Raw genomic sequence first — 23461 nt, 5'->3', positions numbered from 1 at the left:
ATCACAACCAGGTTTGCCCAGTGCTTCTAAGCCACCAAGCCCATCATCTAAATGAAATTGTATAAAATCAAGCCTCCAAATCATTCTGAATCGTTCATTCTGACACCTGAACTCTCTTCACACATGTACCTAATTGTCCTATCTTCTAACTTCATTATTCATTTTTTCCCTTTAATGCCTCATGTCATTCCTGAACCTGAGCCTCAGAATCTCCTTGACTACTGTTTAGATTCTCCCATGGATACAGTATGATCAAAAATACCTTAAAAATACCTCATTCAACTCAGCCCAGGCCTCAATATCTCATACCTCTGTGCTCTAGGTTCAGAAAAGAGTATTAGAAAGATACAACACATGTATACTTACTTGTCCCCATGAAATTGAGATATAATGCTTGCGAACACTGAGCAGTGAAGTTCTGCCTATTTTACTTGTTTTCACACAGACATGGACCAAACATTCCTAATTCATGTAGTGTGAAGCTGCTTAACTTCATAGACATAAGTGACATAGCAGACACAGTACTACTTTTATGAATTAATCATAATTTGCACTATCTTGGACCATTGTCTATCATATCCTTCAATGCCATCTCTGGAGGGGTCTATGAAGTGCATTCCACTATGAGTTTACTGCGAAAGACAATGTTTCAAAAGAGTAGTAGCCTTTGTCTCTGAGGTAATAATTACATGTCCTCTTGCGTTTTCCTTTTAATCATGTCTGCCATGAATCTAGAGCTAAATCAAGTGCCCACTCTCAGAAAGCATGCTTCCCTTTCGTGGTCTTCATTTTCTGTTTTTATTTTAATAGTCTTATTGTAAAACTGCCTTTTATTGTAAGTCACATCATGTCCTTTGAAAAGATAGACTATTACATTATTTTTAAAAATACCCAAAGTATGTCTACAGTACACCTCAGATATCATGTACTAAAAATAAAAAGACTTGTTGACTATAAAAGTTTTAAATTCAATACAATTATTTGAATTATAGAACTTATTTACATGAGCATTTAGATACTGACCATGCCCCAGGTTGGTACATGCAGTTTATGGGGTCACAAAGAGTTGGACACGACTTAGCGACTGAACAACAGCAACAAATGTCTCAGGGTGATGTGCTGTAGACATGTTTTGTAGTAGTGAGGAATTTATAAAGACTTAGAGTACAACAACAGGACTGTTTAAATAAGCCTAACTAGAGACATCTTACAAACCAAAGTTTAAAATGTGAAAGGCTATCAGTAGCGGTTTAGTGTGTCTACTTGAATTATTCTGTAATTATCTTCTCTGTTACATATGCTTTCTCCCCCATCTTTTGCTGATTTATATTAGTTGTCTGGCTGTAACTGGCCTTGAACTTTCAGTGTCAAAGAAGCTTACCAAGAAAACTGATTATGTTGAGGGAAAAAAAAATCTTCACAAAAGCAGTATGTAAAACAAACCACTATTTGTTTTACAAATAATTATCTTCTTTTTCAGCCTAGGATGTAGCATCCACTCTTGTACAATTCAAATCTGTATGGGATTGTCATCTGATTTACAGCAGATGGCCTGGCATCATAGGAAAATAATTTACTGTGCTGATGCCTCACGTTCTGTAAATCAATAGCTTGAATACAGAGACATCTCAATTAGATGGTACAAGGGTAGCAGGATCTGCACCCTCCTTTCTTATAGCATTAAAATGGCAAGTATTACAAAGCGGTACTTGTCTCAAAGTTGCTTCAGGGGGTGGGGGAAGAGCTATTATTTCAAGGTGGGAGACACAAAGTGAGAGTTGCCATCAAACACAATGAAAAATTGAGCACAAGGCTGCATAAGTAATAGACTGTGAGGGGTGGGACATGCATTTGTTAAAGTATTGATTGGTGCTTTTCTACAGCACCTGTATTATCATGGGCCCCAAGAGTTGAACAGGGTGTTAAATTATGATTCTGAACACATAGGAGTCATCCATCCTTTCTACCCTATTCCTCCAAGATGCCTCTAAACCAAAATCGCACACATTCATGGTATGAGCCACCATGAGATAAATCATGCAAAGGCTCAAATTCTTCCTGCCACACAGATAAAACTGTTACCAATAGAAAAGCCTCATGATGAGGAAGCAAAATTATCCATCACCAATTTTATCCAAATCCCAATGGTAAATCCAAGGCAAGACAGAGCTTGCTGAAGAAAATCTTAGGGCAACTTTTAAAATTTGAATCTGAGACAGCCTTATGAGGGAGAAAACAGTTAAAAATTATTTTCCTGGTTTTTGCCAAGTGAAGTAAAACACAAAAATGAAAGCAAAGTCCCTCACAGGGTGCCTAGATCTGATTCTAGGACTGTAATCACACAAGTTTGTGTTTCTTCCGTGAAACTGAAGAGATTTTAAATAATAGGTTGAAACTTTACCTGGCCTCTCAAAGAACCAGCTTTTGGTTTTGTTGAGTTTTGCTATGGTCTCTTTTGTTTCTTTTGCATTTATTTCTGCTCTAATTTTTAAGATTTCTTTCCTTCTACTAACCCTGGGGTTCTTCATTTCTTCCTTTTCTAGTTGCTTTAGGTGTAGAGTTAGGTTATTTATTTGACTTTTTTCTTGTTTCTTGAGGTGTGCCTGTATTGCTGTGAACTTTCCCCTTAGGACTGCTTTTACCGTGTCCCACAGGTTTTGGGTTGTTGTGTTTTCATTTTCATTCGTTTCTATGCAAATTTTGATTTCTTTTTTGATTTCTTCTGTGATTTGTTGATTATTCAGCAGCGTGTTGTTCAGCCTCCATATGTTGGAATTTTTAATAGTTTTTCTCCTGTAATTGAGATCTAATCTTACTGCATTGTGGTCAGAAAAAATGCTTGGAATGATTTCTATTTTTTTGAATTTACCAAGGCTAGCTTTATGGCCCAGGATGTGATCTATCCTGGAGAAGGTTCCATGTGTGCTTGAGAAAAAGGTGAAATTCATTGTTTTGGGATGAAATGTCCTATAGATATCAATTAGGTCTAACTGGTCTATTGTATCGTTTAAAGTTTGTGTTTCCTTGTTAATTTTCTGTTTAGTTGATCTATCCATAGGTGTAAGTGGGGTATTAAAGTCTCCCACTATTATTGTGTTATTGTTAATTTCTCCTTTCATACTTGTTAGCATTTGTCTTACATACTGCGGTGCTCCCGTGTTGGGTGCATATATATATATATATATAATTGTTATATCTTCTTCTTGGATTGATCCTTTGATCCTTATGTAGTGACTTTCTTTGTCTCTTTTCACAGCCTTTGTTTTAAAGTCTATTTTATCTGATATGAGTATTGCTACTCCTGCTTTCTTTTGGTCCCTATTTGCATGGAAAATCTTTTTCCAGCCCTTCACTTTCAGTCTGTATGTGTCCCCTGTTTTGAGGTGGGTCTCTTGTAGACAACATATGCAGGGGTCTTGTTTTTGTATCCATTCAGCCAGTCTTTGTCTTTTGGTTGGGGCATTCAACCCATTTACGTTTAAGGTAATTACTGATAAGTATGATCCCGTTGCCATTTACTTTATTGTTTTGGGTTCGAGTTTATACACCGTTTTTGTGTTTCCTGTCTAGAGAATATCCTTTAGTATTTGCTGGAGAGCTGGTTTGGTGGTGCAGAATTCTCTCAGCTTTTGCTTGTCTGAAAAGCTTTTGATTTCTCCTTCATACTTGAATGAGATCCTTGCTGGGTACAATAATCTGGGCTGTAGGTTATTTTCTTTCATCGTTTTAAGTATGTCTTGCCATTCCCTCCTGGCTTGAAGAGTTTCTATTGAAAGATCAGCTGTTATCCTTATGGGAATTCCCTTGTGTGTTATTTGTTGTTTTTCCCTTGCTGCTTTTAATATTTGTTCTTTGTGTTTGATCTTTGTTAATATGATTAATATGTGTCTTGGGGTGTTTCGCCTTGGGTTTATCCTGTTTGGGACTCTCTGGGTTTCTTGGACTTGGGTGATTATTTCCTTCCCCATTTTAGGGAAGTTTTCCACTATTATCTCCTCAAGTATTTTCTCATGGTCTTTCTTTTTGTCTTCTTCTTCTGGAACCCCTATGATTCGAATGTTGTAGCGTTTAATATTGTCCTGGAGGTCTCTGAGATTATCCTCATTTCTTTTAATTCGTTTTTCTTTTATCCTCTCTGATTCATTTATTTCTACCATTCTATCTTCTAATTCACTAATCCTGTCTTCTGCATCTGTTATTCTACTATTTGTTGCCTCCAGCAGAGAAAGCCTTTGACAAAATTCAACATCCATTTATGATAAAAACTCTCCAGAAAGCAGGAATAGAAGGAACACACCTCAACATAATAAAAGCTATATATGACAAACCCACAGCAAACATTATCCTCAATGGTGAAAAATTGAAAGCATTTCCTCTAAAGTCAGGAACAAGACAAGGGTGCCCACTTTCACCATTACTATTCAACATAGTTTTGGAAGTTTTGGCCACAGCAATCAGAGCAGAAAAAGAAATAAAAGGAATCCAAATTGGAAAAGAAGAAGTAAAACTCTCACTATTTGCAGATGACATGATCCTCTACATAGAAAACCCTAAAGATTCCACCAGAAAATTACTAGAAATAATCAATGACTATAGTAAAGTCGCAGAATATAAAATCAACACACAGAAATCCCTTGCATTCCTATACACTAATAATGAGAAAACAGAAAGAGAAATTAAGGAAACAATTCCATTCACCATTGCAACGGAAAGAATAAAATACTTAGGAATATATCTACCTAAAGAAACTAAAGACCTATATATAGAAAACCATAAAACACTGGTGAAAGAAATCAAAGAGGACACTAATAGATGGAGAAATATACCATGTTCATGGATTGGAAGAATCAATATAGTGAAAATGAGTATACTACCCAAAGCAATTTATAGATTCAACACAATCCCTATCAAGCTACCAACAGTATTCTTCACAGAGCTAGAACAAATAATTTCACAATTTGTATGGAAATACAAAAAACCTTGAATAGCCAAAGCGATCTTGAGAAAGAAGAATGGAACCGGAGGAATCAACCTACCTGACTTCAGGCTCTACTACAAGGCCACAGTCATCAAGACAGTATGGTACTGGCACAAAGACAGAAATATTGATCAATGGAATAAAATAGAAAGCCCAGAGATAAATCCACGCACATATGGACACCTTATCTTTGACAAAGGAGGCAAGAATATACAATGGACTAAAGACAATCTCTTTAACAAGTGGTGCTGGGAAATCTGGTCAACCACTTGTAAAAGAATGAAACTGGACCACTTTCTAACACCATACACAAAAATAAACTCAAAATGGATTAAAGATCTAAACGTAAGACCAGAAACTATAAAACTCCTAGAGGAGAACATAGGCAAAACACTCTCCGACATACATCACAGCAGGATCCTCTATGACCCACCTCCCAGAATATTGGAAATAAAAGCAAAAATAAACAAATGGGACCTAATTAACCTTAAAAGCTTCTGCACATCAAAGGAAACTATTAGCAAGGTGAAAAGACAGCCTTCAGAATGGGAGAAAATAATAGCAAATGAAGCAACCGACAAACAACTAATCTCAAAAATATACAAGCAACTCCTACAGCTCAACTCCAGAAAAATAAACGACCCAATCAAAAAATGGGCCAAAGAACTAAATAGACATTTCTCCAAAGAAGACATACAGATGGCTAACAAACACATGAAAAGATGCTCAACATCACTCATTATCAGAGAAATGCAAATCAAAACCACTATGAGGTACCATTTCACACCAGTCAGAATGGCTGCGATCCAAAAGTCTACAAATAATAAATGCTGGAGAGGGTGTGGAGAAAAGGGAACCCTCTTACACTGTTGGTGGGAATGCAAACTAGTACAGCCACTATGGAGAACAGTGTGGAGATTCCTTAAAAAACTGGAAATAGAACTGCCTTATGATCCAGCAACCCCACTGCTGGGCATACACACTGAGGAAACCAGAAGGGAAAGAGACACGTGTACCCCAATGTTCATCGCAGCACTGTTTATAATAGCCAAGACATGGAAGCAACCTAGATGTCCATCAGCAGATGAATGGATAAGAAAGCAGTGGTACATATACACAATGGAGTATTACTCAGCCATTAAAAAGAATACATTTGAATCAGTTCTAATGAGGTGGATGAAACTGGAGCCTATTATACAGAGTGAAGTAAGCCAGAAGGAAAAACATAAATACAGTATACTAACGCATATATATGGAATTTAGAAAGATGGTAACAATAACCCGGTGTACGAGACAGCAAAAAAGACACTGATGTATAGAACAGTCTTATGGACTCTGTGGGAGAGGGAGAGGGTGGGAAGATGGGAGAATGGCAATGAAACATGTAAAATATCATGTAGGAAACGAGTTGCCAGTCCAGGTTCGATGCACAATGCTGGATGCTTGGGGCTGGTGCACTGGGATGGCCCAGAGGGATGGTATGGGGAGGGAGGAGGGAGGAGGGTTCAGGATGGGGAACACATGTATACCTGTGGTGGATTCATTTTGATATTTGGCAAAACTAATACAATTATGTAAAGTTTAAAAATAAAATAAAATTAGAAAAAAAAAAGAAACTTTACCTGGCCTCATATTAACCATATTTGAAAGCTGAAAGATTTTTACTGTGCTGACATTAAACCAAAGAGTTACTTTTTCCAAATTGTTTTGAATTCAAGTTATGTTTTTTAAAGGAAAATGCTGATTATAATTTTAACAGATTCTAAAAATTTCTCTAAATAAAGAGTAAGAGTTTACTGGAAGATTCACACTCTCTCTACCTGAGAATCGGACAATAAGCCCAGTAAAACTGCATCCTCCTGGCTGGGCTTTCCCAGATCACACCTGTAGGCCACACAGCCCACTCATCTTACTTTGGAAAGATACTTTGAAGAGCCATTAGGGAAGAAAAGATAACTAAATTCAACAAATTCAAGTCTGAGGTACACGTGGAAAGTTCCAGAAGACTGGTCCAAATGCAATTGGATGGCTTGGCTAGAAGCTAAACTGTTGGTCATTAGCTTCTCAAATATAACACGAGCTTGCACAGTGGAAATTCAAGCAAAGGTGTAACTGGTATGGGGAGCAATGCACCTCAGGAAGCAAGATGCTCCGGACAGAACAGTACCTGGAGAACTGCTGCTGCAGGCCGCGCATCTGAATTCTGTTGCGCTCAGACTCTAGTGTCACCTCCTGCAAGCGCTTCTCACTCTGAAGACGCAAGTGTCTCTCCTCTTCCAATTCATGTATCAGCTTCTCATGCTGTAAAAGGCACACAGGGGATGGCTTTTAAGAAGGTGTTTCTTAAATATTACTAAAAAATAATTAGTAGTCACTTTTGGTTACTAAATCCTACCTTGGACTTTATATATTAATTAATTTCGTCCTAATTGCAACCTCATGAAGTAGGTTCTAGTATTAATCTCTTGTTATCTAGGAAACCAAGGATCCAAGACATCAAAGTAATTTGTCATAAAAACAAATAAGGTAACAAGTATTCAATCCTGGCTGATTTGACTCCAATGCCTGAATGATTTCCACCAAATCAGGTGGCTTCCTAGGCAGAGATGAAGACCGATGACTGAATAATGCCATACTAGCAAATGCATACCATTTTGAGTAGTAACGAGTAAGTTTATTGTTGGCTGTTGAGAATGATTTCATCTCTTCAATCTCTGGTAATACTTTAAAGGGAACATTTCTGTATTATATACAGACATTACAACTTAATTATACCATGGAGCTGATGAGGATAAGGTTAAAGAACTATTTTGTATTTGCCCAAATAGATTTTCACAGATAGAAACTGCTTAAATCACAAACCAGTGATTACAATGTATAAATTTGTAATTTATAAATTACAAATAAAGTGGTTTATTTGTTATCCCAGAAAATGAGCTTCTCATAAATGGACATCAGGTGTTAAAAAGAGGGACTGGATGACCCAGGATAAATGGTTCAGCAAAATCCCACTTCAGGAACAGGTAAAAAGCACACATGCTCAGATCCTGACATTATGGACTCAGCTAAAACTAACAACTTTTTTTGTTTTTGTTTTGCTGTTGTTGCTGCCTTTTCTTTTTTTAAAGCATGTTATGCTATTATGGTTATGGATATTACTAAATTAAGTACTTTGTGTATAGCATATATAATCAACAATGATAATCAAAGACAATGCGTGATTATCAGGGACCAACATTCTTCAAGGGAAAGAATGGAAGCAGAGACCTGAATCTCTAAATAAATCAAACACTATGACTCTGTACATTGAATTACCTAGATGAAACCTGATCCACTGTATCATTCATGGAATAAAAAATTATTCTGAGGGCCATGAATGAAACAGACCATTTCTGGAAAAAAAAATCAAGGTCTTCTAAAAATACTTCACACTCTGTGCATCGGCAACTTTGACTATATTCTCTCTCCTGTGTAAAATGCCTCCTCTATTGGGTTGGGAGCATCAGCTGTGTGGCGCTGGAGAGACTTTGAGGAGATACCCCATGCCCAGTGGCAAAGGAGAAGCCCCAGTAATATGGTTGCTGCTAAGTCGCTTCAGTCGTGTCCGACTTTGTGCGACCCCATGGACTGCAGCCTACCAGGCTTCTCCATCCATGGGATTCTCCAGGCAAGGACACTGGAGTGGGTTGCCATTTCCTTCTCCAATGCATGAAAGTGAAAAGAGAAAGTGAAGTCGCTCAGTCGTGTCCGATTCTTAGTGACCCCATGGACTGCAGCCTAACAGGCTCCTCCATCCATGGGATTTTCCAGGCAAGAGTATTGGAGTGGGGTGCCATTGCCTTCTCCCAGTAAGATGGTAAGAGGGGGTAAATCGCATTTAGAATTAAACCACATACACTCCAGAGAGGCTCATAGGGGTCAAACAAACCATGTGTGCACCAGGACCCAGAGACCCCACAGAGACTAAGACAGAACTGTGTTTAAGTGTCTCTTGTGGAGGTACAGGTCAGCAGTAGACTGCCGCAGGGGCAAAGGCTCTGGGTGTAGTAGACCAGAGTGTGCCATAAGTCTTCTTGGAGGACACTGCCATTAACCCCACCACAGAGCTGCCAGAACTTACACAGGACTGGGGAAACAGATGCATGGAGGTCACAAACAGAACCTTGCGAGCGCCAGGACCCAGGAGAAAGAAAAAGTGACCCCACAAGACACTGACCCAGACTCGTCCGTGAGTGTCCAGGAGTCTCTAGTGGAGGTATGGGTTGGTGGTGGCCTGCTGCAAGGCTGGGGGCACTAGTGTAGCAGTGCATGGGTGAGCCTTTTGAAGGAGGTCGCCGTTATCTTCATTACCTCCACCACAGTTTCAGTTCAGTTTAGTCACTCATTTGCCCCCAACTCTTTGTGACCCCATGGACTGCAGCAAGCCAGGCGCCCCTGTCCATCACCAACTCCCAGAGTTTACTCAAACTCATGTCCATTGAGTCGGTGATGCCATCCAACCATCTCATCCGCTGTCGTATCCTTCTCCTCCCACCTTCAATCTTTCCCAGCATCAGGGTCTTTTCAAATGAGTCAGTTCTTCCAATCAGATAGCCAATCTACTGGAGTTTCAGTTTCAGCATCAGTCCTTCCAATGAATATTCAGGACTGATTTCCTTTAGGATGGACTGGTTGGATCTCCTTGCAGTCCAAGAGACTCTCAAGAGTCTTATCCAACACTACAGTTCAAAAGCATCAATTCTTTGGCGCTCAGCTTTCCTAAATGTCCAACTCCCACATCCATACATGACTACTGGAAAAACCATAGCTTTGACTAGATGGATCTTTGTTGGCAAAGAAATGTCTCTGCTTTTTCATAAGCTGTCTAGGTGGCCCCAAGTAAATAACAGGGAGGGAACACAGCCCTACCCATCAGCACAAAATTGGATTAAAGTTTTACTGAGTATGGCCCCACACATCAGAACAAGACCCAGTTTCCCCCTCAGTCAGACTCTCCCATCAGGAAGCTGCTATAAGCCTCTTATCCTTCCCAATCAGAGGGCAGAGAGACTGAAAACCATAATCACAGAAAACTAACCAATCTGATCACATGGACCACAGTCTTGTTTAACTCAGTGAAACTATGAGCCATGTCCTGTAGGATCACCCAAGATGAATGAATCATGGTGGAGAGTTCTGACAAAATGTGATCTACTGGAGAAGAGAATGGCAAACCACTCCAGTATTGCCTTGAGAATCCCATGAAGAGTATGAAAAGGCAAGAAGAGATGACAATGAAAGCTGAACTCCCCAGGTCGGTAGGTGCCCAATGTGCTACTGGAGATCAGTGGAGAAATAACTCCAGAAGGAATGAAGAGATGGAGCCAAAGCAAAAACAACATCCAGTTGTGGATGTGACTGATGATGGAAGTAAAGTCCGATGCTGTAAAGAGCAATATTGCAATAGGAACCTGGAATGTTAGGTCCATGAATCAAGGTAAATTGGAAGTGGTCAAACAGGAGATGGCAATAGTGAACATCAACATTTTATGAATCAGTGAACTAAAATGGGCTGGAATGGGAGAATTTAACTCAAATGACCATTATATCTACTACTGTGGGCAAGAATCCCTTAGAAGAAATGGAGTATCCCTCACAGTGAACAAAAGAGTCCAAAATGCAGTACTTGGATGCAATCTCAAAAATGACAGAATGATCTCTGTTCGTTTCCAAGGCAAACCATTCAATATCACAGTAATCCAAGTCTATGCCCCAACCAATAATGCTGAAGAAGCTGAACTTGAATGGTTCTATGAAGACCAATAAGACCTTCTAGAACTAACACCCAAAAAAGATGTCCTTTTCATTATAGAGGACTGGAATGTAAAAGTAAGAATTCAAGAAATACCTGGAGTAACAGGCAAATTTGGCCTTGGTGTACAGAATGAAGCAGGGCAAATGCTAATAATAGAGTTTTGCCAAGAGAATGCACTGGTCATTGCAAACACCCTCTTCCAACAACAAAAGAGACGACTCTACTCATGGACATCACCATATGCTCAATACTGAAATCAGATTGATTGTATTTTTTGCAACTAAAGATGGAGAAACTCTATACAGTCAGCAAAAACAAGACCAGGAGCTGACTGTGGTTCAGATCATGAATCCTTATTGCCAAATTCAGACTTAAATTGAAGAAAAGAGAGAAAACCACTAGACCACTCATGTATGACCCAAATCAAATCCCTTATCATTATGCAGTGGAACTGAGAAATAGATTCAAGGCATTAGATCTGATAGACAGAGTGCCTGATGAACTATGGACGGAGGTTTGTGACCCTTTACAGGAGACAGGGATCAAGACTATCCCCAAGAAAAAGAAATGCAAAAAGGCAAAGTGGTTGTCTGAGGAGGCTTTATAAATAGCTGCGCAAAGAAGAGAAGCAAAAAGCAAATGAGGAAAGAAAAGATATACACACTTGAATGCAGAGTTCCAAGGAGTAGCAAGGAGAGATAAGAAAGCCTTCAGGATCAGTGCAAAGAAATAGAGGAAAACAATAGAATGGGAAAGACTAGAGATCTCTACAAGAAAATTAGAGATACCAAGGGAACATTTTATGCAAAGATGGGCACAGTAAAGGACAGAAATGGTATGGACCTAACAGATGCAGAAGATATTAAGAAGAGGTGGCAAGAGTACACAGAACTGTACAAAAAAGATCTTCACAACCTAGATAATCACGATGGTATGATCACTCACCTAGAGCCAGACAATCTGGAATGCGAAGTCAAGTGGGCCTTAGGAAGCATCACTACGAACAAAGCAAGTGGAGGTGATGGAATTCCTACTGAGCTATTTCAAATCCTCAAAGATGATGCTGTTAAAGTGCTGCATTCAATATGCCAGGAAATTTGGAAAACTCAGCAGTGGCCACAGGACTGGAAAAGGTCAGTTTTCATTTCAATCCCATAGAAGGGCAATGAGAAAGAATGCTGAAACTACTGCACAACTGCACTTATCTCACATGCTAGAAAAGTAATGCTCAAAATTCTCCAAGCCAGGCTTCAACAGTATGTGAATGATGAAATTCCAGATGTTCAAGCTGGATTTAGAAGAGGCAGAAGAACCAGAGGTCAAATTGCCAACATCTGCTGGATCATCAAAAAAGCAAGAGAGTTCCAGAAAAACATCTACTTCTGTTTTATTGATGATGCCAAATCATTTGACTGAGTGACCACAACAAACTGGAAAATTCTTAAAGAGATGGGACTACCAAACCACATGACTCGCCTCCTGAGAAAACTGTATGCAGATTATGAAGCAAGTTAGAAATGGACATGGAACAACAGACTGGTTCCAAATTGGGAAAAGAGTACATCAAGGCTGTTTATTGTCACCCTGCTTATTTAACATATGCAGAGTACATCATGAGAAACTCTGGGCTGGATGAAGCACAAGCTGGAATCAAGATGGCCAGGAGAAATATCAGTAACCTTAGATATGCGGATGACACCACACTTATGGCAGAAAGTGAAGAACTAAAGAGCCTCATGATGAAACTGAAAGAGGAGAGTGAAAAAGTTGGCTTAATATTCAACATCCAGAAAACAAAGATCATGGCATCTGGTCCCATCACTTCATGGCAAATAGATGGGGAAACAATGGAAACAGTGACAGACCTTATTTTGGGGGGGGCTCCAAAATCACTGCAGATGGTAACTACAGCCATGAAATTAAGAGACACTTGATCCTTGGAAGAAAAGCTACGACCCACCTAGACAGCATATTAAAAAGCAGAGACATTTCTTTGCCAACAAAGGTCCATCTAGTCAAAGCTATGGTTTTTCCAGTAGTCATGTATGGATGTGAGAGTTGGACTTTTAGGAAAGCTGAGCGCCAAAGAATTGATGCTTTTGAACTGTGGAGTTGGAGAAGACTCTTGAGAGTCTCTTGGACTGCAAGAAGATCCAACAAGTCCATCCTAAAGGAAATCAGTCCTGAATATTCATTGAAAGGACTGATGTTAAAGCTGAAACTCCAATACTTTGGCCACCTGATTTGATGAACTGACTCATCTATAAAGACCTGATGCTGGGAAAGACTGAAAGTGGGAGGAGAAGGATATGGCAGAGGATGAGATGGTTGGATGGCATCACCAACTCAATGGACATGAGTTTGAGTAAACTCTGGGGGTTGGTGATGGACAGGGAGGCCTGGCCTGCTGCAGTCCATGGGGTTGCAAAGAGTCATACAAGACTGAGCAACTGAACTGAATTGAATGGACTGGGAAGATACCTTTGAGAAAATGGCTACCCATTCCAGTACTCTTTTCCGGGAAATCTCAAGGACAGAGGAGCCTGGCGGGCTACCATGTGGTAAGAGTCAGACATGATTTAATGACCAAACAAAAACAACAAAGGGGCTTCCCAGGTGGCTCAGTGGTAAAGAATCCATCAGCAGTGCAGGAGATGCAGGAGACATTGGTTTGATCTCTGTGCCTGGAAGATCCTCTGGAGGAGGGCATGGCAACCCACTCCAGAACATTTTTCTGGAGAATCCCATTGACAGAGGAAACTGACAGGGTAAAGTCCATAGGGTCTCAAAGAGTCAGACAGGACTGTAGCAAATGAGTACACATACAAACAATAACAAAAATTCAAAGCCTAGGGTTCCTTCCAGACTCAGTTTTATGTATTTTGGATATCAACCCTTTTCCAGATAGATGATTTGCAAATAGTTTCTCCTATTTGATTGCTTTTTATTTTGTTGATGGCTTCTTTTACTGTGCAGAAGCTCTTTAGTTTGATGTAGTCCCACTTGTGTGTTTCTGCTTTTGGTAACAGATTCAAAAGATCATCACCAAGACCAATGTCAAGGAGCTTTCCACTTTGAGGAATTCTATGGTTTCAGGATTTACATTCCATTAAGCCTTTAACACTTTTTGAGTTAATTTTTGTGTGTGTTATAAAACAGTAGTCTAGTTTCATTCTTTTGCATGTGAATATTCGTTTCCCCCAAAACCATTTTTTAAAGAGATTCTCTCCCCATTTTGGTCTTAGCTTGTCATAAATTTATTGACCATGTTGTTGTTGTTCAGTTGCTCAGCTGCGTCCAACTCTTTGCGACCCCATGGACTGCAGCACACCAGGCTTCTTTCTCCTTCACCATCTCCCAGAGCTTGCTCAAACTCATGTCCATCAAGTCGGTGATGCCATCCAACTGTTGCATCCCTCTATTGTCCCCTTCTCCTCCTGCCTTCAATCTTTCCCAAAATCAGGGTGTTTTCTAATGAGCTGGCTCTTCACATCAGGTGGTCATATTATTGGAGTTTCAGCTTCAGCATCAGTCCTTCCAATGAATATTCATGATTGATTTCCTTTAGGATTGACTGATTGGATCTCCTTGCTGTCAGAGGGACTCTCAAAAGTCTTCTCCAACACCACAGCTCAAAAGCATCAATTCTTTGGTGCTCAGCTTTCCTTATGGTCCAACTCTCACATCCATATATGACTACTGGAAAACCATAACTTTGACTCTATGACCTTTATCAGCAAAGTAATGTCTCTGCTTTTTATTGACCATGTATGTGTGGCTATCAGAGAAGGCAATGGCAACCCACTCCAGTACTCTTGCCTGGAAAATCCCATGGACGGAGGAGCCTGGTAGGCTGCAGTCCATGGGGACACAACAAGTTGGACACGACTGAGTGACTTCACTTTCACTTTTCACTTTCATGCTTTGGAGAAGGAAATGAAAACCCACTCCAGTGTTCTTGCCTGGAGAATCCCAGGGATGGCGGAGCCTGGTGGGCTGCCGTCTATGGGGTCGCACATAGTTGGACACGACTGAAGTGACTTAGCAGCAACAGCATGTGTGGCTATATTTCTGGGCTCTCTATTCAACTCCATTAATCTATGTGTCTGTGTTTATGCCAGTACCATACTGTTTTAATTACTATAGCTTTGCAATATAATTTTAGCATGATGCCTCCAGCTTTAATGTCCTTTCTCAAAATTGCTTTAGCTATTCAGGGCCTTTGCAGTTTCATACAAATTTTAGGATTGCTTGTTATATTTCTGTGAAAAATGTCACTGGAATTTTAATAGGGATTGCATTGAATCTGTAGACTGCTTTTGGTATTATAGACATTTTAATATTAATTCTTCCAATCCATGAGAATTAGTATATTTGCCATTACTTGTGTTTTCAGTTACATTCATTAGTGTATTACAGTTTTCAACATATATGCCTTTCAACTCCTTGGTTAAATTATTCCCTAGGTATTTTACTATTTTTTATGTAATTGTAAATGAGATTATTTCCTTAATTTCTATTTCTGATAGTCTATTGTTAATGAAGAAGAATGCACTTGAATTCTGTATACTGATTTGTATCCTGAAACTTTACTGAATTTATTACTTGTAACAGTTTGGTTTTTTTTTTTTTGGTAGTTTTTGGAATTTTTGATATGTAAAATGATGTCTTCTTCAAATAGTGACAGGGTTCTTCCTTTCCAATTTGGATGTCTTTTATTTCTCCTTCTTTATGAACTGTTCTGGCTGAAACTTTCAATAATATGCCAAATAAAAGTGGCAAGAGTGGATATCTTTGTGCTGCTCTGATATTAGAGGAGAAACTTTCAGCTTTTCACTGTTGAGTATTAATATTAGTTATTATCACAGGTTTGTCACTTACGGCCTTTTATTATGCTGAGGCATGCTCCATCTACACCGTTAAAAGTATTTATTATAAATACATGCTGAATTTTGTTAAATGCTTTTTCTATGGATATTCTAATGATCATATGATTTTTATTCTTCAGCTTGATAACATGGTGTATCATGTTGACTGATTTGTAGATGTTGAACTCAATTTGCACCTCTGGAATAAATCTCACTTGATCATGGTGTATGACCTTTTTAGTGCATTGTTGTATTCAGTTTACTAAGATTTTGTTGAGGATTTTTGCATATATGTTCATTAAAACTATAATTAAAATTTTATAATTAAATTTTTGCATCTATGTTCACTAAAGCCCTGTAATTTTCTTTTCTTTTTTTGCCTGGTTTTAGTATCATGGTAATACTGGTCTTTTAAAATGAATTTGGAAATGTTACCTCCTATTCTATTTTTTTTTTTTTTTTTAAGTTTGAGAAGGATTGGTATTCATTCTTCCTTGAATGTTTGGTAGGATTCAGTTTTGAATTTTTGTTCTTTGGCAAGTTGTTGATTATTCATCCAGTTTCTTCCTGGTAAGCACTCTATTTAGCTTTTCTGTTTCTTCGTGATTCAATCTTGGAAGGTCATATGTCTCTAGAATTTATCAATTTCTTCTAGATTGTCCAATTTGTTGACATATAATTCTTCACAGTCATCTGTCAATGTATTTTGTATCTCTGTGGTATGAATTGTAACGTCTCCTCTTTCATTTTTGATTTTTACTTAATTTAGTCCTCTCTTTTTCACTTGGTAAGTCTAGCTAAAGGTTTGTCAATAATTATTTTCAAAGAATCAGCTCTTAGTTTCATTGATATTTTCCATTGTCTTTTTAGTCAACATTTTTTAGTTTAGAAACTTTTAGATATCATTTATCTCCACTCTGATCTTTGTTACATCTTTCCAGCTATGAACTTTAAGTTTAGTTGGTTTATCTTTTTTTAGTTCCTTAAGATATAAAGTTGTTTATTTGAGATATTTCTTTTTTCTTGAAGTAGACATGTTAGTCTGCTTGATGTTGTCTAATAAGTCCCTTAAGCTATCTTCCTTTTTTCAAATTCTTTTTTTCTTCTGATCTGCTTAGATGAATTCCTTTGCCCTGTATTCAAGATCACTGATCCCTTCTTCTGCTTCATCTAGTCTGCTGATGAATTCATCTAGTGTATTTTTCATTTGTTACTTTGATTCTTGGCTCTCTGATTTCTGTTTGGTAATTTCTTATTTTTTTCTATCTCCATCAATTCATCCAACAATCTCCATCAATTCATCTCCAACAATCCATCAAGACTGTTCACCTAGTCTTCTCCCAAGTTTGGTTAGCACCTTTATGACCACTACTTTGAATCCTTTATTGGGTAAATTACTCATCTCCACTTCATTTAGGTTTTTTCTGAGGTCTTACCTTATTCTTTCATTTGGAAAATATTTTTCTGTTTCCTTATTTTGCTTGACTCTTTATGATCGTTTCTGTGTATTAAGTGAAACTCTTGCCTCTCCCCACCTTGAAGGAGTGGCCTTCTTTCCCTAAATCTTGGCTTTCTCATGAAACTCTGTAATTGGCCAGGTAGTCTGCCTTATTATTTTTTAATGGCTCACAGGTGGCAGTGGTGTGCCAAGAACTGTCAATGTTATAAAGGGAAAGATCTCAGTCAGCACCTAGTTTCAGGGTGCTTGGAAGCCAGACCCCTCAGTAGCCTTTGGGAATGCAATTGTAAACCCTGCTGGCTCCAGACCAGGCACTCTAGATATGTCCTCTTGGCAACAGTTGCAATATTCAGGGCTCTAGATGAATGTATTTGGAAGTCACTAGTGTCTGTTCCCTGGAGAAGGTAATGGCAACCCACTCCAGTACTCTTGCCTGGAAAATCCCATGGACGGAGGAACCTGGTGGGCTGCAGTCCATGGGGTTGCTAGGAATTGGACACGACTGAGCGACTTCACTTTCACTTCACTTCCATGCATTGGAGAAGGAAATGGCAACCCACTCCAGTGTTCTTGCCTGGAGAATCCCAGGGATGGGGGAGCCTGGTGGGCTGCCATCTATGGGGTCACACAGAGTCGGACACAACTGAAGCGACTTAGCAGCAGCAGCAGTGTCTGTTCCCAAGACTACCACCACAGCCTCTAGACGAGTGGTAAACCTGAAGCTGTCCCTCAGGCTGAGGCTCCAGGATAAGTAAATAGGCCTCTTTCACAGAAAGACTAAATAACTGTGTTTCACTCTAGTGTTTGTGCAGTGTCCTGAGAATTGCCTCTGATTGTTACAGATCTGTGGGACTTCACAATGCAAGCCCCTCTGGCTACCAAAGCCAGGCAGTCAAGGAGCTTCCCCTATGCCCACAAAAACTGGGGCACCAGACACAGGTTAGAGCTATCTTCCAAGAGACACTGGCATTCTGAGGCACAGTACAGAGTGTGAAGAGAGCATCTGCCCTCTAAGGTCTTTGAAAGATCTGAAGTCAGTCCTCTGATGTGTGTTTAATTAGAAGAATGCCCCTCACACTGCAGCTATGCTGATAAGTCTTTCACAGAAAGATTGAGTTCCTGGGTCTGTTGCCTCTTGCTGTGCCCTCAGGTGGTAGCTATTTAAAAATGCTTTCTCCAGTGGTTATCATTCTGTGAGACCCACAAGTGTAAGCCCTGCTGACTTCTAGAGCCAGGTGATATACCGGTGTCCCTTTGTGGCTGCTGCAGAAATGAGGGTACCAGACAAGGGTACAAGCTCTTTTTCTGGGAGATACCAGAAAGCTAGAGTGAGGGAGAGTGAGAGGATGAAGACCCACCAGCTTTCATCCCGAGAGCCTTTCCCTGGGTCGCGAGGAGTGTGCCAGGCCAGGAGCTCCTGGGCAAGGAAATGGGCCTCCTCAGAAAGACCAGGGGTGTTACAATCTGCTATCTGTGCCCTGGGGGTGGCAGCCTGCTAAGAACTGTCTCTGTTACACTCCCATGAACCCAAGAAAGCAAGCTGTTAGAGCCAGGTGCCCAAGGGCGGTCCCCTGGGTTGCTGCCAGAAAACTGTATACCAGACATAAAAATCCAGGACACCAGCTGTGTGTGACGCTCCCACCTTGAGACATTGGCACTGAGGAGCTGGCAGGGAGAGACCACATAGATGCCACCTTCCAAGAAGAAAAGAAGAGATGGTGCCTGCAGGCTTTAGTGAGTCAGAGGAAGAGTACAAGGATGCCACTGGCCAGTGCCTCCATTCCTGGTCAGAATTCGAATAGGCCCCTTCCCCTCTGGCAGGCACTTAAACATTTAACGATCAGCAAACAAATCTTAACACACAGTCTGGGTGCTTTTCTAACTGCCACCTCTGTGCTGTGCCCTGGGGTGAATGAGTCCTTTAAGCGCAGTTTTCCAGTTCAATATAGCTCTTTGGGTCTCATGATCATGAGCCCCACTGGCTTTCAAAGCTTGATGATTTGGGGGCTCGTCTCTCAGGCACAAGTCCTGAGTTGGGGTACCCGATGTGGGGTACAGACTTCCCATTCCTGAGGAAGAAGTTCAGGATTTATGAGTTCCCTCCCAGTTGTGGGTCACCACGCCAGGGTGTGGGGTTTAAGGCAGGGTCAGGTATCTGCTTCTACCCGCCTTGATGGGGCCTTTTTCTCACTTGATATGATGAAAAAGTTAAGCTAGTCTGAGAGTCTTTTTCAGAGGGAATTGTTCCATACGTAGCCTAGTTTTGGAGTGTCTGTGGGAGGAGGTGAGTCCAGCATATTCCTACATTACCATCTTAGATCACCTTTTAACACTTAGTTTAAAAAGACAAATTTATCCCAGCACAATGGACAGACAGTCTGAGAATGACGCTACTCTCTTAGACCCAATTTCATTCATGAGAAACATAAGTGAACACAGAAACTGTACCTGAACGAACCCAGTTAGAAATATTCAGTCCATACTCAGCCTGCCATGTGTGTCGTGAGTCACCCCATCCACATTTGATGGTAACACTTGCCCTCTGATCTCACACAGCCTTCTTTCCACTGCTTCACAATAACTCACAAGCTGCAGCCCTTCCCATGATCACTCCCACAAGCAAACTGCACGTCCTTTCAAGGTCAAGTGCCATATTTCTTGTGTTATTTCTGTATATCTTAACCATTTAACACTGTAAAACTTAGCTGCCATTTTTATTTGATGCCTATTTTTTTAAAGTGTCACTTACAGTTTTTCAGTATTGTGTCCCTGTTTCCATTTTTCCTACAAGCCCTGTGCAATGATTTTTAGAAACAGATATGTCATATTACAGCAGAGCTATATATCATGGTGGAGAAAAAGAACTCTGAATCAAGAGGAGGATTCCAAAGCTCTTTCCTCTTTAAGTAAGTATTAGTCTCTCAGCCGTGTCCAGCTTTTGCAACCCATGGACTGTATGTAGCCCACTAGGTTACTCTGTCCATGGAATTCTCTAGGCAAGAATACCAGAGCTGGTTGCCATTTCCTTCTCCTTTCCTTCTTTGGGCATAAGAAAATAGTTGGACCTTCAACATAGAATCAAGCATAAAAACCAAAAAAAAGTGTTTTACATACTTTTTTTAAGTTTTTGTTTTGATGTGGACCATTTTCTTAAAAATCTTTATTGAATTTGTTACAATATTGCTTTTGTTTTATGCTATGGTTTTTTGGCCACAAGGCCATGGGATCTTAGCTCTGGGACCGGGAATCAAACCCACCATCCCCTGCATTGGGAGGCAAAGTCTAAAACATTGGACTTCCAGGGAAGTCCCAAGAAAACTCTCTTAATTCCAAGTCTTTTGATCACATCTTTAGCTCATAGCCTTCACATAGTCTTAAATTTCCTCAATCATTAACCTCTAACTAAACCTCTAGCAAAGGAGATACCACCATTCCCCTGGATAACTCATTTTATTTTTTTTAACTCTTATTTTGCTAATTTTCCTGAGTTGCTTACATTGTTTTGAGTATCAAAAAAGCCTCCTAACTATATGTTACCAGGAAACGGAGAAAAATCTATAGGTACTGTCATTATTTCCTAATTTAATACAACTCTTCTTAGAAAAAGAGCTATACACACATGCTCATGCACATATTAATTCACTTACACCACAAATGTTTACGGCACAGGTACTATGTGCCAGACACTAGAAGAGACAAGCCAAGAATCCAAAAGACACTATTCCTTGCTGCAGTAGACTTAGTCTCTAGTGGACATGGCAGGTACTACATGAACTATCACACAGACAAATATATCAATACAAACTGATGGATAATTAAGGGTTTGCTGAAAGATGACAGCCAGAGGAACCGATTTTGCCCAGTGTGTTAGGGAAAGGCTTCTCTGAGGAATTAATATACAAACTGAGGCCTCTGTGATGACTGGGAGTTACTTGGTAAAGAAAAGGGATCAGTTCTATAGGCAGAATGAGTAGCAAGTAGAAAGTCTTTAGTTACATGTGAAAAGAACAAAGAGAAGTTCAGTGTGCCTGGAGCCTGGTGAGCAAGGAGACAGAGTGACATATGACACAGGTGGAAGGAGCCAGGGGAACAAGAAAGTCATATTAAAATGTGAGATTATATCTAGAGTACAGCAGTAACTATTTACCACATTTTAATCAAGTGAGTGATAGGATCTCATAAAGATTTTGCAAAGATCACCTGACGACTGTGTGTATAAAAAACTGAACTAAGAGGCTGAATAACAGAATGGGAAGATATTTAGATAGAGAATGGTGAATGCTACCAGCTACTGGTTTAAACTGTACCACTTGCTAGTCCAGAAGGTTTGGACAGCAGATTTAACTTGAACTATAACTGTTTTAAGCTTGCTTCTCCTGCATTTTTGGGAAAGCAAAATCGCCCAACCCAACTTCACAATATCACTGTGAGGAATAATTAAATAATGTATAGAGAAGCACTGAAAAATCTTGAAAGTCCCAAATAAAAATAAGATATGGCTAAGAGGAACTATACAGCTTACATTATCTAATAGAGTTACTTCTGATAAATTCTATAGGCATTTTGAGCATTGCTTTACTAGCATGTGAGATGAGTGCAATTCTGCAGTAGTTTGAGCATTCTTTGGCATTGCCTTTCTTTGGGATTGGAATGAAAACTGACCTTTCCCAGTCCTGTGGCCACTGCTGAGTTTTCCAAATTTTCTGGCATTTTGACTGAGGCGCTTTCACAGCATTATCTTTCAGGATTGGAAGTAGCTCAACTGGAATTGCATCACCTCCACTTGCTTTGTTCACAGTGATGCTTTCTAAGGCCCACTTGACTTCACATTCCAGGATGTCTGGCTCTAGGTGAGTAATCATGCCATCATGATTATCTTGATCATGAAGATCTTTTTTGTACAGTTCTTCTGTGTATTCTTGCCACCTCTTCTTAATATCTTCTGCTTCTGTTAGGTCCATATCGCACAACTGCACTCATCTCACACGCTAGTAAAGTAATGCTCAAAATTCTCCAAGCCAGGCTTCAGCAATACGTGAACCAGGAACTTCCAGATGTTCAAGCTGGGTTTAGAAAAGGCAGAGGAACCAGAGATCAAATTGCCAACATCTGCTGGATGATCAAAAAAGCAAGAGAGTTCCAGAAAAACATCTATTTCTGCTTCATTGACTATGCCAAAGCCTTTGAGTGTGTGGATCACAATAAACCGTGGAAAATTCTGAAAGAAATGGGAATACCAGACCACCTGACCTGCCTCTTGAGAAACCTATATGCAGGTCAGGAAGCAACAGTTAGAACTGGACATGGAACAAAAGACTGGTTCCAAATAGGAAAAGGAGTACGTCAAGGCTGTATATTGTCACCCTGCTTATTTAATTTATATGCAGAGTACATCTTGAGAAACACTGGACTGGAAGCACAAGCTGGAATCAAGACTGCCGGGAGAAATATCAATAACCTCAGATATGCAGATGACACCACCCTTATGGCAGAAAGTGAAGAAGGCCTAAAGAGCCTCTTGATGAAAGTGAAAGAGGAGAGTGAAAAAGTTGGCTTAAAGCTCAACATTCAGAAAACGAAGATCATGGCATCTGGTCCCATCACTTCATGGGAAATAGAGGGAAAACAGTGGAAACAGTGTCAGACTTTAATTTTTTGGGCTCCAAAATCACTGAGGATGGTGACTGCAGCCATGAAATTAGAAGACGCTTACTCCTTGGAAGGAAAGTTATCACCAACCTAGATGGCATATTAAAAAGCAGAGGCATTACTTTGGCAACCAAGGTCCGTCTAGTCAAGGCTATGGTTTTTCCAGTGGTCATGTATGGATGTGAGAGTTGGACTGTGAAGAAAGCTGAACACCGAAGACTTGATGTTTTTGAACTATGGTGTTGAAGACTCTTGACAGTCCCTTGGACTGCAAGGAGATCCAACCAGTCCATTCTAAAGGAGATCAGTCCTGGGTGTTCATTGGAAGGACTGATGCTGAAGCTGAAACTCCAGTACTTTGGCCACCTCATGCGAAGAGTTGACTTATTGGAAAAGACTCTGATACTGGGAGGGATTGGGGGCAGGAGAAGGGGACGACAGAGGATGAGATGGCTGGATGGCATCACTGACTCGATAGACATGAGTTTGAGTAGGCTCTAGGAGTTGGTTATGGACAGGGAGGCCTGGAGTGCTGTGATTCATGGGGTCGCAAAGAGTCGGACACGCCTGAGCAACTGAACAGATTGGCATTTTAATCTTTAATGATCACTACATATTAAATAAATATCACAATTACATATTTCTCTTTAAAGGCTCAAAAATGTATTTTTTTAAAGCAGATCAAATATTAATTCTGAAGGGAACTACCGTTT

The 23461-nt window shown here is 39.9% G+C and overlaps 1 protein-coding gene across 4 annotated transcripts in view; it reads right to left on the bottom strand.

The window, feature by feature from the left end:
• Window positions 1–23461, bottom strand: part of NCKAP5 (NCK associated protein 5) — a 1102414-nt gene that overhangs the window by 515336 nt on the left and 563617 nt on the right. For all 4 annotated transcript variants that reach the window (XM_024980953.2, XM_010802114.4, XM_015475847.3 and 1 more), the window contains exon 5: window positions 7146–7279. In XM_024980953.2, coding sequence (XP_024836721.1) covers window positions 7146–7279 — 134 coding nt within the window. The remainder of the gene's footprint in view (window positions 1–7145; window positions 7280–23461) is intronic.

Source organism: Bos taurus, chromosome 2 (genome assembly GCF_002263795.3).
Source record: "Bos taurus isolate L1 Dominette 01449 registration number 42190680 breed Hereford chromosome 2, ARS-UCD2.0, whole genome shotgun sequence".
Classification (NCBI taxonomy): Eukaryota; Metazoa; Chordata; class Mammalia; order Artiodactyla; family Bovidae; genus Bos; species Bos taurus.
Note: the sequence above shows the minus strand (reverse complement) of the source record. Positions and strands in the feature narration are given on the sequence as shown.